General features: G+C 35.9%; 1 protein-coding gene across 1 annotated transcript; it reads left to right on the forward strand.

Annotated features, from left to right (window-relative positions):
* Window positions 1–13333: 13333 nt before the first annotated feature.
* Window positions 13334–14268, forward strand: LOC307068224 (olfactory receptor 10R2-like; the record flags this gene model as incomplete). The annotated part of the gene is given in 3 exon segments (XM_079725985.1): window positions 13334–13543; window positions 13547–13697; window positions 13700–14268. Coding segments are annotated over 3 exon segments (930 nt in total).
* Between the last annotated feature and the right edge of the window lie 242 nt (window positions 14269–14510).

Here is a 14510-nt window from a genome sequence, read left to right on the forward strand (position 1 = left end):
AACTTTATTATGGAGTTTCCTTCCTATATATATATGCCCTTCTAATATTATCCTGTCATAGGCCCCAAATTCATTCCCTGAATATCATACCTATTTATTCTCCTCAAGGCAGCTGCTAACATGGAATGATTGCTGAAGTATCTCAAGTAATCTAGCAAAAGGGTAGAGTTAATATTAATAGGGTGAAAAGCAAGACTTCCCTAATGTCTAGAAAATCCATGAAAAAGTTCTTCAGTGACTCCTCTTTCCATAGAGGATGAAGCCAAGGATTTATCACCTAGTCCCCGCCACCTTTGTGGCATTATTATTTCTAACATTATTACTATCCATTTCTCATATGCACCTTGTTGTGCCTTCTGAAGCTAATCCACTATTTGCTGGTCCTCAAAGTAACATGATTCTGTAGTCTGCCATGTTTTCTCACTTGCTGTTTCTTCTCTGGAAGAATAATTAAAAAAAAAAAAGAGTGGTGAAGTCACGTTCAGGTGTGTGGCTGCCTACATGGATGAGCTGACATTCACCAAGACAGGACATGAAGGTGGCTGAGCCAGCTTGGCAGCAGAAGATGGCAGAATAAGGAAGGCTATTCATAACACAAACTTCTCTTTAGTTCCAGGTATGGTACCAGGAACAGGGTCGACAAGGTTGCTTTTAATATAATGAATCTGTATTTCCTGAAGGCACAGATTTTATATTAAACACAAGCTTGTCAACACGGTTTGGTTTTCTTCAATATTCTTTATTGAAACTATTCTGAGATATAAAGGAATTTTTCCTTCAGGAGAAGGGTGGGAAGTCAAACCCAACAACATCCCCCAATTCTATTTTATTTCTATGGGAGTAATTTTGCTTATCCATGCTCAACAGCTGTGCTCTCCTTGACCAAATCTGTTTAGTCATTACACCAAATTATGCCTTTGTTCACAAAGGGATGGAATGAGGTAACATGAAGACATCTGTATAAATCCAATCTCAATACTAATAACATCACTCAAAGGATAAACCATACATTTGGATTCCTGTAAAGAAAGGCACTTCCACAAATTTCTATTTCAGACAACATGGAATTAAAAGTCTAAAACTTACTTGGCATAAACTTAAATATTTCCGAGCTCTAACACAAAGTCTTACAGTCTTATAGTGACATTCTTGAGATCTTTACCCTGAGGCAATAGTTTCCTGAAGCACCTTGAGTTTAATCTTTCCCTTGAAGCCATTTCTTACTTTCAGAATCTTTGCTGGGAGATATTGGGGATTGGATGGGAAAAGCTTTATTTTCAAACCCAGGAAGTTCTGGATTCTTTATAGTTCTTCTAAATTTTTCTCAGAAGCTTAACGACATCTTATTTTGTTCATTTCTTTCTTCTCATATGTTATCATTGATTGGAACTTTCTATAATCTTCCTAGAAATTTCTCATGAGTTTAATAAGTGATTTTTCTGTGTTCCAGGCTATAGTAATGCAAACTTTCCAAGAAAGCACGTAAATGTCCCCTTTTACCAAATTATAATAACAGCTTCCTCTCTGTCCTTCAAATGCTTACCAACAGTGGCCTCAAGGCTCTTACACCTTTCAGTGATAGATCCCTTAAGGCTTTACAGATTTTCCTACCATCAAGTCCAAACTCAGTGCCATATTTTTAAAGTTTTAATTATAATAGCACCCTGACTTTAGATACCAAATTCTGTTCTAGTTATTTATTTCCATTTAACAAACTACCCTGTAGTTTAGCTAAGATAACAGCAGTTATTTATTTTACACACAAATCCACAATTTTGGCAGGGCTTCATGGGACAGCTTGTATCTACTTTTTGTGAGGTCACCTTGGTTGGCCCAACTAGGGCTGAAGGGCCATTTCCAAAACTGGTCACTTATGTGGCTCATTAGTTCATGTTAAATGTTGGCTGTGTGCAAACCTGGGGCTATTGAGTCTTGGTTTCTTACCACATGGATTTTATAAGTACTGCTTGGGCTTGCATGGTGGCTAGAGTAGGATATCAAGATGGCAGAGTAGGAGGACACCAAGCTTACATTGCTCCACCCACACATCAAAAATACAGATACATGTGGAACAATTCTCAGTGAAAACTGGAGGCTAGCAGAAAGACTCTTATACAACCAAGACTGTAAGAAAGATCTACACAGGGTTGGGTAGGGAGGGAAGAGAAGTGATCAGGTTGGGACATTCACCCCTCGGAGGGGACACAGAAAAACAGGTAGATTACACAGGCTCAGAATAAGTCTGAACCACATATTGGATGCCACAGCCCTGAGCTCTGACACCAGGAGGACGAGATCCCTTAGCTGGTTTGAAAACCATGAGGACTGATAGCAGGGCTGTAGAACCTAGACCCTTCTCATGAAGAGCATGTACATGCTTGCTTACACCCAAAACAAGGTGGAAGAAGCAGAGTGAAGGTGCCCAGAACTCTGGCCAGTTTTCCACAACCACCCTAGTGCTCGCCCCAGCCCTGCTCTGGTCCCTCTTGCTCTGCAACATAGCGCCACACTAGGATGAAGGTGCTGCAGCAGAGGAGAGGGCACAGTTTCAGGGGATAGAGACAGCTCAGACCCAACACAGCATTCAAACTGGGTTCTGGCAGACATTATGGCATTCATGGGAGCAGCAGATCAGAAGTAGTCAGAATTCTGACTGATGTTGGGACAGCCCCAGCCTATGCCCTTACTCACGCCAAATCAGTTAATGTAATAGATATACCCAGGATATTCCATCCAAACTCATCCCCAAGTGTACAGGGAACATGCTCCAGGATAGATCAAATACTAGGCCACAAAACAAGTCTCAACAAATTGAAGGGGACAGAAATTATATCAAGTACTTTTTTCTGGTTCTAATAGTATGATACTAGAAATAAATTATGGTAAGAAAAATGGGAAAAACACAAACATGTAGAGACAAAACAACATACTACTAAAGACCCAGTGGGTCAGTGAAGAAATCAAAGAAGAAATCAGAAAATACCACAAAACAAATGAAAATAAAAACACACCTTCCAAAATCTAAGGGATGCAACAAAAACAATTTTAAGAGGAAAGTTTATCGTGATACAGTCCTACCTCAAGAAAGAATAAAAATCTCAAAAAAACTACCTAATATACCATTTAAGGGAATTAGAAAACGAAGAGCAAACAAAGCCACAGTCAGTCAGCAGAAGGAAGGATAATAAAGATAAGAGAGAAAATAAATTAAATAGAGACCAAAAAAATAGAAAAGATAAATGAAACCAAAAGCTTGTTTTTTGAAAAGATTAAAAAAAATTATAAGCCAAGCTCAACATGAAAAAAGAGAGAAGACCCAAATAAACAAAATAAAATTTGAAAGAAGAGAAATAACAGCTGATGTCACAGAGATATGAACAAATCATGAGAATATTACAAACAGTTAAATGACATCAAATGGGCTAACCTAAAAAAACTGGATAAATTTCTAGAAATATACATCTCTCAAGACTGAATCAGGAAGAAATATACAATCTAAACAGACTTATCATTAGAAGTGAAATTGAATTTGTAAAACAAAACAAAACAAAACAAAAAACTCCCAGCATACAGAAGTCCAGGACAAGGTGGCTCACAGGGCAAATTCTATCAAACACATAAAGAAGAGCTAATGCCTATTATCAAACTATTCCCCCAAATTGCAGAGGATGGAACATCCCCAATTTTATGATATGGGACCCTCATTACCCTGGTACCAAAACCAGAAATAAAGAAAATTCAGCCAGTGTCTCTGATGAATGTAGATGCAAAAATCCCCAACAAAATTTAGCAAATCTAATTCAACAATATATAAACAGGATCATACACCATGATCAAGTGGGATTTATTCCAGGGATACAAGGATGGTTCAATATCTGCAAATCAATCAATGTAATACACCATTTTAACAAAAAGGAAGGGTAAAAATCACATGATCATCTTAATAGATGAAGAGAAAGGATTTGAAAAAAATTAATATTTATTCATGATAAAACTGTAAAATTCTTATTGAAGTTGGTATAGAGGGAGCATATCTTAACATAATAAAGGCCATTTATGACAAACCCACAGCTAACATAATACTCAGTGGTAAAATGCTGAAAGCTTTTCTTCTAAAATTTGGAACAAGACAACAATGTCCAGCCTCACCACTTCAATTTAACATAATGTCAGAAGTTCTAGCCACAGCAGCCAGGCAACAAAAAGAAATAAAAGTCATCCAAATTAGAAGAGAAGAGGTAAATTGCCACTATTTTCAGTTGACATGATACTATATATAGGAAGCCCTAAAGTCTCCACAAAAAATATTTGACCTAATAAATGAATTCAGTAAAGTTGCAGGATACAAGATTAATACACTGAAATTTGTTGATTTCCTATACACTAGTAATAAGCTGTCAGAAAGGGAAAGCAAGAAAACAATTCTGTTTAAAACCACATCAAAAAGAATAAAATAAATAGGAATAAACTAAACCAAAATGTGAAAGATCTGTACTCTGAATACTGTAAAACAATGATGAAAGGAATTGAAGAAGATACAATGAAATGGAAAGATATCCTGTGTTCATGGATTGGAACAATTAATATTATTAAAATGTCCATACTACTGAAGGCAATCTACAGATTCAATACACTTCCTATCAAAATATTCATGACATTTTCACAAGTAAAACAAATAATCCTAAAACTTATATGGAACCACAAAAGACCCTAAATAGCCAAAGCAATCTTGAGATAAAAGAACAAAGCTGGAGGTATCACACTCCCTGACTTCAGACCATACTACAAAGTTATAGTCATCAAAACAGTATGGTACTGGCACAAAAACAGACACATTTATCAATGGAACAGAATAGAGATCACAGAAATATACCTATATACCTATGATCAATTAATCTACAATAAAGGAAGCAAGAATATACAATGAACAAAGGACAGCCTCTTCAATTAGTGGCACTGGGAAAACTAGATGGCTACATGTAAAAGAAAGAGATTAGAACATTTTCTCATACCATACCAAAATAAACTCAAAATTGATTAAAAACTAAATATAAGACTGGAAACCATAAAACTTCCTGCCGAAAAAAAATATAGGTAGAATATGCTTTGACAGAAAATGTAGCAATATATATTTTTGGATCTGTCTCCTATAGCAAAAGAAACAAAAGCAAAAATAAACGAATGGGACCTAACTAAACGTAAAAGCTTTTGCACAGAAAAGTAAACCATTGACAAAATGTTTTCCCTACTGAATGGGAGAAAATATGTGCAAATGACGTGACAAATAAGGGGTTAATATCCAAAATATATAAACAACTCAATATAAAAAAAGATTAAAAAATGGGCAGAAGACCTGAATAGACATTTTTCCAAAGAAGACATACAGATGACAAACAGGCACATGAAAAGTGCTCAACATCACTAATAATCAGAGAAATGCAAATCCAAACCACGAGATATCACCTCACGCCTGTCAGAATGACTATCATCAAAAAGTCTACAAATAAAAAGTTGGCAAGTATGTGGGGAAAAGGGCATCCCAGCACACTGTTTATTGGAATGTAATTGGTGCAGGCACTATCGAGTTTCCTTAGAAAACTAAAAATAAAACTACCACATGATCCAACAATTCCACTCCTTGGAATATATCTGAAGAAAATGAAAACATTAATTCAAAAATATATATGCACCCCAATGTTCACAGCAGGTTTAGTTATAATAAACCAACCTATAGAAGCAACTTATGTGTCCATCAACAGATGAATGGATAAAGAAGATGTGAGGTATATATATAAATATATATACACACAAGGGAATATTACTGTCACAAAAATAATGAAATTTTGCCATTTGCAATAACATGAATGGACCTGGAGGGTATTATGCTTGGTGAAATTAGTCAGACAAAGACAAATATTGCATGTTATATTTATATGTGGAATCTAAAAAAATAAAACAAACAAGTGATTATAACAAAACAGAGAGACGCACAGATATAGAGAACAAACTAGTGGTTACCAATGGGGAGAGAGAAGGCAGGATGGGCAAGATGGGGGTAGGAGATTAAGAGGTATAACTTACTATGTATAAAATAAATAAGCTATCAGTATATATTGTACAACAGAAGGAATATAGCCAATATTTTATAATAATTGTAAATGGAGTGTAATCCACAATAAAATTGAATCACTATGTTGTATACCTGAAACTAATATAATATTGTAAATCAAATAAACTTCATTAAAAAAATACTTGTAGGGAATAAAATTTGATGTTCCAATATGGCCAAGTGACACATGAAAAGATGCTCAACATCTTTAATTTTTAGACAGATGCAAATCAAAACTAAAATGAGTAATCACCTCACACAGATCAGAATGTCCATCAGCAAAAAAATCTACAAATAGTAAATGCTGGAGAGGGTGTGGAGAAAAAAGAACCCTCCTACACTGTTGGTGGGAATGTAAATTGGTACAGCCACTGTGGAGAACAGTATGGAGATTCCTTAAGAAACTAAAAATAGAGCTACTGTATCATCCAGCAATCTCACTCCTGGGCATATATCCAGAGAAAAACATGGTTTGAAAGGATATATGCATCCCAATGTTCACTGCAATGCTGTTTACAATAGCCAAGACATGGAAGCAACCCAAATGTCCATCGACAGATGAATGGATAAAGAAGTACAGATGGTACTTGTATATTGTGGTACATATATACAATGGAATATTACTCGGCCATTAAAAATAATTAAATAATGCCATTTGTAGCAACATGGATGGACCTGGAGATTATCATACTAAGTGAAGTAAGTCAGACAAAGACAAATGTCATATGATATTGCTTATATGCAGAATCTAATAAATATGATACAAATGAACTTATTTATAAAACAGAAACAGCCTCACAGACTTAAAGAATGAACTTACAGTTACCAGGGTTAAGGGTTGGGGGGGAGCGATAGATTTGGAATTTGGTATTGACATTTACATACTACTATATTTAAAATAGATAACCAACAAGGACTTATTGTATAGCACAGGGGACACAGCTCAATACAATGTAATGGCTTATATGGGAAAAGAAATTGAAAAAGAATTGATACATGTGTATGTATAACTGAATCATTTTGCTGTACACCTGAAATTAACACAACATTGTTAATCAACTCTACTCCAATATATAAAAAATAAGTTGATGTTCCAAGAATTAGAAAGTAGAAGCTGACAGGCTCTAGAGACCAGAGTTTATAAACCAACATATCATCAATTTTGCTATAATCTATTGGAACAAATAGTCATTCAGCCTACCCAGATTCAGGGGAAATATATAGCTTTCAGATGAATCTTCTCACTGAAAGATTTCCTGAAGATCTAGCCATGGTCCCAATCTGTGACATAACTGAAGGAGAGAGAAGCCACCAAGTCCTAGTCATCAAATTCTTACTTAATACCTTGGAATTTTCTTCTCCTCTTCATGCCTGCAGCATCTCTGATATAATTTATACAAGAGCAGATCACACGAGCCCCTGAGAAAGACATCTATGAGTGTCTAGTATTACCCCATTTCTAGCCCGAAGTGTCTGGACTCACTGACAGAGGGAATAAATATGTAATGTGAAATTAGGAGGTAGACTCCTGAGAAGTCTCAGCTAATACCTAAAACAGGGCACTATGACATCTTACTCCAGAACCCAAATTTTCTTTCTTTATTTATTGAACAAATATCAGTCATGCTCATGTTATATTCCAGAAACAAATACGTTTCTCATGTGTCTGAAAGACCTATGTTGCTTCTGCCCTTCTAATTTTCTGTCCTCTATTCTTTGTATCTTTCTTCCTCTCTTCTAGCTTTCAGAAATGTGAATATGAAATGGATATTTTTCTCAAAACTAAGAATAAAAATTTAGTCATTAGGTAGGGATACTCAAAGGAGGTAATTAACAAATTACCTGTCTGTTTTAACAAATAGAACCAAGAAAACCTCCACCTCTCTAATAAGTCCCTAGAGGATTTCTGGGAGGAAACCAACTAATTTCCACAGTATATTAGAAAGGGTCTTTTCTTTGACTAACTAATTCTCATAGTGTATTACCATAGTTCTACTTGTTAATTGGGGAAATTATGGATACACATTGGGCAAATGTGGTAATTAGATCCCTATGGAGATAAACATTTCAATTACTAACCAAGGCATTGAAGTCATTGCTAATGTAAAAAGGAAGACCATTGTCGTACTCATTGAGGACTTACCTAAACTAACCTAAAAATTTCACCATGGTACAGGTGAAATTTTCGTGTGGAGCAGTGTAGATAGTTTTTTTTGTTTGTTTGTTTGTTTGTTTGTTTTTTGCAGTACACGGGCCTCTCACTGTTGTGGCCTCTCCCGTTGCAGAGCACAGGCTCCGGATGCGCAGGCTCAGCGGCCATGGCTCACGGGCCCAGCCGCTCCGCGGCATGTGGGATCTTCCCGGACCAGGGCACGAACCCGTGTCCCCTGCATCAGCAGGCAGACTCTCAACCACTGCGCCACCAGGGAAGCCCTAGTTTTCTTATAATGGTCCAGAGTTTGTAGAAAATGATAGAAGAGCCCTTGGACATTATGACAGTGAAGATAATTTTGGCAAATTTCACCTAGAAACCTTATAGAAGATTCCAGGATGTGTCCGAGAATGAAGACACCTGCATGTTACTGGGCACTAAACTCCGATTTGAAAAAAATTTTTATTTTTATTTAGGGACTCTCATTTCCTTATTGAGAAGAGCAGTGACAATCCACTTATTTTTATGTCAAATTTTAAAATTGTTGGGTTTTCCCTGGAGCCAGTGATCTGTTATCCCCTAGTTGTTAGTAGTGGAAGATAGAAAATGTGATCAAATGATAGAAAGGGCAGTTCGATGGTAAAAAAATGTAAGGATGGGCTTCCCTGGTGGCGCAGTGGTTGAGAGTCCGCCTGCCGATGCAGGGGACACGGGTTCATGCCCCGGTCTGGGAAGATCCCACATGCCGCGGAGCGGTTGGGCCCGTGAGCCATGGCCGTTGAGCCTGGCGTCCGGAGCCTGTGCTCCGCAATGGGAGAGGCCACAACAGTGAGAGGCCCACGTACAGCAAAAAAAAAAAAAAAAAAAAAAAAAAAAAAAAAAAAAAAAAAAAAAAAATGTAAGGATAAAGATAAAGACCAAGATGAAGAGGAAGGCAGGGCCACAGGGTAAGTTTTGATTTTTTCATAAGGGGATACAGTATAAGAAAGAAAGAAAACAAAAATTTATACAGAACATGGAACATAAGGAGAGCATAAAAAGTATTTTTACTTAGGAGGCACATGGTGGTGCAAAGGGGACCAAGTTGCTGTAAAGTGAACTGAGATCATTATTAATTCATTAATGGGCTATTTATTTATTCATCAAGATTTTTTCATATATTCCATATATTTAAATATTGTGTTATGTTTTAAGAATTCGCAGGGCATATGTTGTGGTATTTATCCTTGAGGCTGTCTGGTCTATTGGAGAGACAAGCAGGAGACAATAATTTGGATGTAACATGTTGAGTATTTTGATAAAGACACATGAAACAACCTTTAAATATATTAAGCTTTAAATATACTAGAAACAACAAATTCTTCCTAGACAGATTAGAGAAACTTCAATAACTGGTGACTTTAAAAAGTGTGAAGAATGAGTGGATCACAGATGAAAGTTAGAGGATATTTGAGGCTGACATTTCTTTCTCTCTCTCTCTCTCTCTCTCTCTCTCTCTCCAAGAAGTCTTGAAATACAAAGGCATATATAGAAAACTCTCTGTATTTTAGTGCAAGTCCTGTGTGATTAAAATTTAGGTTGCAAATGTAGATAAGGGGTAAAATTAGTTGCCTTTATAACCAACTTAAGAAATTGGCTTTACCTTTCAAGTGATAAAGAAATATTGAGCAAAATAATGAAAAATCAATTTGCTCTTTCCCCTTGTTGAAGAGGAAACTTAATTACCCTATATGTCCTTTTCTTTTTCCATCTTTTTATTTTCTCCAAGCTTTCTTTGAATGTGTAATATCCTCCTTTCCAAATTCAGAAAATAGCAATACCACTTGTTTGTCCGCACACCCGAAGGACTGTGGCAGCAGCCTCCCTATGGCTCTTTTATAAAAGGTATAATGACTTGAAATGGTCTGTAGGGCCTTTATTTTCTTTCCTGCTTATGTCTGCATGTCCAAATCCAAAATATTCTCCCCAGCTTATTTCAACTGCCATCTCTCTGCCATGCAGATGTCTCAGATCCTAGAATCTGTAAGTAACAAATCTTTCCCCGTATAGAATTCCCATATTCCTTTAATGACAATTCATGTTCTATTTTGTGTAAAGATCTTATCTCCAGTAGACTATAAGCTACTTGTAACCAAGGTCCTTGCCATTTCATCTTTTATTTACCCACATTACTTAGCATAGTGCCTGGCATGTAACAGAAACTCCACAAATATTTGTCAATGAATAAATCAATAGCTATTTCCCAAAAAAAAAACCACTATCTGCTACTTACCAAATATTTTATGCAGCATTCCAGACTGGGTTAAGTACAGTCAACATTTTCCATAGTTAATTTATTCTGCAACTTCAGTTCCCACATAAGTTCTGTGGATAAGTTTGAAAAAGTAAATGACGTATTACAGGGGTTTGCAGGGGAGGGTCAGGGAATAGCCATTGAGTAATGTGGCCTTTCTTTCCTTTCAGAAATTCCATCTTTCTCTGGGTAACTATTCACTGTCCTTTCTGAGGATGACCCTATAAAAGAGAAAATATTCAAAGAAAGGAGACCAGGAAGTTGGAAATGTAGAGAAGATATCCCAGGAGGGATAATAAGGGAGTCTTCGTTCTGGTCAAAAGCACAGGGTATACTTCTTATTTATAAAGTTTAGAGATAAGGCAATTCAAAGATATCAAAAGTCCCATTTCAAAATTTTACTAAAACTTTATCTAAGCAAAAGATCAAACAATAATAGAAACTGTATTATTTGTAAAGGATTTTAAGACCAACAGTAAAGTGCTATTAAAATTTTAAAAGCGTGAGGTAATGGAGAAAATCATTTGATAATCAGAAAAGAAACTGAAAAGGCAGCACTTTTTTTCTTCCAGTTTTACTGAGATATAATTAACATGCAACACTATGTAAGTTTAAGGTATACAGCATACTGATCTGATTTACATACATCATGAAATGATTATCACAGTAAGTTTAATGAACACCCATCATCTCATTACAAAATTTAAGAAGTACAAAATTAAAGAAATTAAAAAAAAATTAAAAAATTAAATAAAGTATTAATAATTATATTTTTTCTTGTGATGAGAACTCTTAGGATTTACTCTCTTAATAACCTTCATATATAACATGCAGCAGTTAATTATATTTTTTGGGGATGACAACAATTTTTAATTGATCATTTGTCTCTGCATTTAGAAAATAATATTATAGAGATTTTTCATCACAAAATGTCAAAGCAGAAGGTTAATATTATATGCTAGATTAATATCAAGGGAAAAAGTTAAAAAATCCCTCAAATCAAATGTCATCTACCCAGGAGTCATTAAATAATTCAGAAGAGAAACTGGAGTCATTGGTCACTTTGGTTCTTCAACAAGTTTTCAAGTACTTGGTATATACTAGACACTACGGTATGTGTGGGGATGCAGTTTCTGTCTCTGGTGAGTTAATTTGTGTAGTCAAAGATAAACTTATAATACTATGCCAAAGCAAATAAGATTCTAATGATTGCTAAGGAAACCCAGATAAAGTGATAAAGCACAATTAAGAAGCTGTAGGAACGACAATGTGCACATGTTATTTTAACTGAGAATTTAAATATATTCGCACAATTAAAAGAAGAATAAAATGAAGACAAACATAAAGTATGGACTATTTCCAGATGTAGGGGGTAGTATGAAAAAGGACATGATTGTTCAAGTTTTCTCAATGTTAAAGTGCATGTGAAGAGATATATAGTGGAAGTTATGAGTGGAAATTACTTTTCAGACAAGAATGAAAGTCAGAATATAGCTTTTTTAACTTTATAGATAATTGAAGGCCATTTAGTTTTGTTAATAGGATAGAATTTGCCCTATAGAAAGACTTTACTGCTGTAGCGAATTGTGGCTTAGAGTAGGAAGAGATAGAATCCTAGGAGTCCATTCATAATGCTCTTGTAATAATCCAGGTAAGAGCTAATTTCTGGAAGAACAGAAGAAATGGATTCTAGAACTATTACAGAAAAAAAAAATGGATTGGATGTGGAGAATGAGAATTATCATGTGTTTAAACATGCCTCAGAAATTTACAGCTTGGATGACTAAGAAGTTTTGGAAACTTTTTATTAATATACAGAATCCAGGTAAAGGAAAATATTTGGGTTGGAGTTTGGAGAGGATAAGAATGTTTTAAATAAAAATATATAATCTAGTACCAACAATAAGAACTGTGTCAGAGGCCTCAGGGAAAGTATCTGAGCAACACTGCTCAGGAATCCAGAGACAGATACTGGGAGCGACAGTCTGTTGGGTCTCCAATTCAGGTATATCAAGGATAAGATACATAACCAAGTGGAAAAACAGTGAATGCTGAAGGAAAACTAATTAATTCTAGCCACAAATTTTCTGCAAAGGGAAATCAGGCCTGGTGTCCTAGAAGAGTTTGTAGAGTATTCATAACACTAGTTCTAAGACAGTAGCTGTAGTTCTAAGCCAAATTAATTTTAATGAATGATTGCATTAAAACTGTAGTCAATTTTAATGTGATATATAATTAGTAAAAAAAGAGAATTCTGTTCTTTAAGGACAAGCAGCACAAAGACAAATCAATGGTTATTGACCTAGATGAGGAAAGTATTAAAAGCAGGTGGAACGTAGATCTTCAGACATTGGTGGTATTGCTTGTGAAATATATGTATCAGTAATGTGGATAAAACTATGACCACTTAAAATCATAATTAATGTAGAGAAAGGCTTTTTTGAGGATTAAATTACCAAAAAATTAAGCAGAGACTATATAAGTCTGCAAGTAAGGGACCTGAAGAACAGGCTTTCTTTGAGCAAATGTCTGTACATTTCATGTGAACACTTGTCCCCAAATTCAGTGCTAAAATCATAGGCAGAAAAATAGCACTGTGGGTGCATATTAATTTAGGATAAATTTTGCTTAGTTTACAATCCTTTTTTTTCTCCCATGCCTGTTGTTTCTCTTCCATATGAGACTGGCTACTTTATGAAGGGTAAATTCCCTTGACTTCTCACTTCTAAAGGTCTCTGAAATTGATCATATTGACTTTATTCCGTGGGATCAACTCTCCATGGCCAATTTCTCCTGTGTTACTGAATTCCTCCTGCTGGGTTTTTCCAGCCTTGGGGAATTGCAGTTTGTCCTCTTTGTGGTCTTTCTCTGCTTCTATTTGATCATCTTGAGTAGAAACATTACAATCATCTCAGTCATCTGCTTGGATCACAGTCTCCACACACCCATGTACTTCTTTATATGTGTCCTTTCTACCTCTGAGACCTTCTAAACAATTGTCATCCTCCCCAAGATGCTTATCAATCTGTTCTCCATACTTAGGACACTCTCCTTCATGAGTTGTGATTCAGAGATGTTCTTTTTCTTTGTTTTTGCTGTCACCAATTCCTTGCATCTAGGAGTGATGGGCTATGATCGTTATGCTGCTGTCAGTCTTTGCACTACCCCATTCTCATGAGCTGGAGGGTTTGTGAGCACTTGGCAGTAACTTGTATTGTTAGTGGTTTCCTAATATCTCTACTGGGAACAACTTTGGTCTTTAGCCTCCCTTTCTGTGGCTCCAACAAGGTCAAGCATTATTTTTGTGATATTTCACCAGTCATCTATCTCGCCTACACTGAAGCCTACATTAATGAACCTGTCATCTTCATTTGTGGGGTCTTGGGGCTTGTGCCCTTGATCTTCATCTGCATCTCTTATGAATTTATTGTCTCTACTATCCTGAAGATCTCATCAGCTGAAGGCAAGCAAAAAGCATTCTCCCCCTGTGCCTCTCATCTCATTGTAGTCATTGTCCACTACGGCTGTGCTTCCTTTGTCTACCCGCGACCCTCAGCCAAATATACATCAGGCAAAGACAGGCTGGTGACAGTGACCTATAGCATCATCACCCCACTGTTGAACCCTATGGTATACAGCCTCAGGAACAAAGATATACAGCTGGCCATTCAGAAAATGATTGGAAAGACTGGGTTTTCTGTTAAGACTTTATAATTAAAACATTTTTCAACAGTACACACAAATTTGATTCAAATATGTCTCTAATTGTTTAAGTCATAAACGTTTCTAGTCTATTCACCTGTATGACTGTGTGGCTTTGGATAAGTTGTTTGACACTGTGGGGCTGTAATGTTCTCTTAAGTAAAGCACACATAGCAACATGTTTATCTCAAGGTTGTTGCAAAATTAAGGGAGATATCAAAGCATCTGTCATTAAAAGACAACTCTCCTACTTA

The sequence above is a fragment of the Hyperoodon ampullatus genome, assembly GCF_949752795.1.
Source record: "Hyperoodon ampullatus genome assembly, chromosome: 2".
Taxonomy (NCBI): Eukaryota; Metazoa; Chordata; class Mammalia; order Artiodactyla; family Ziphiidae; genus Hyperoodon; species Hyperoodon ampullatus.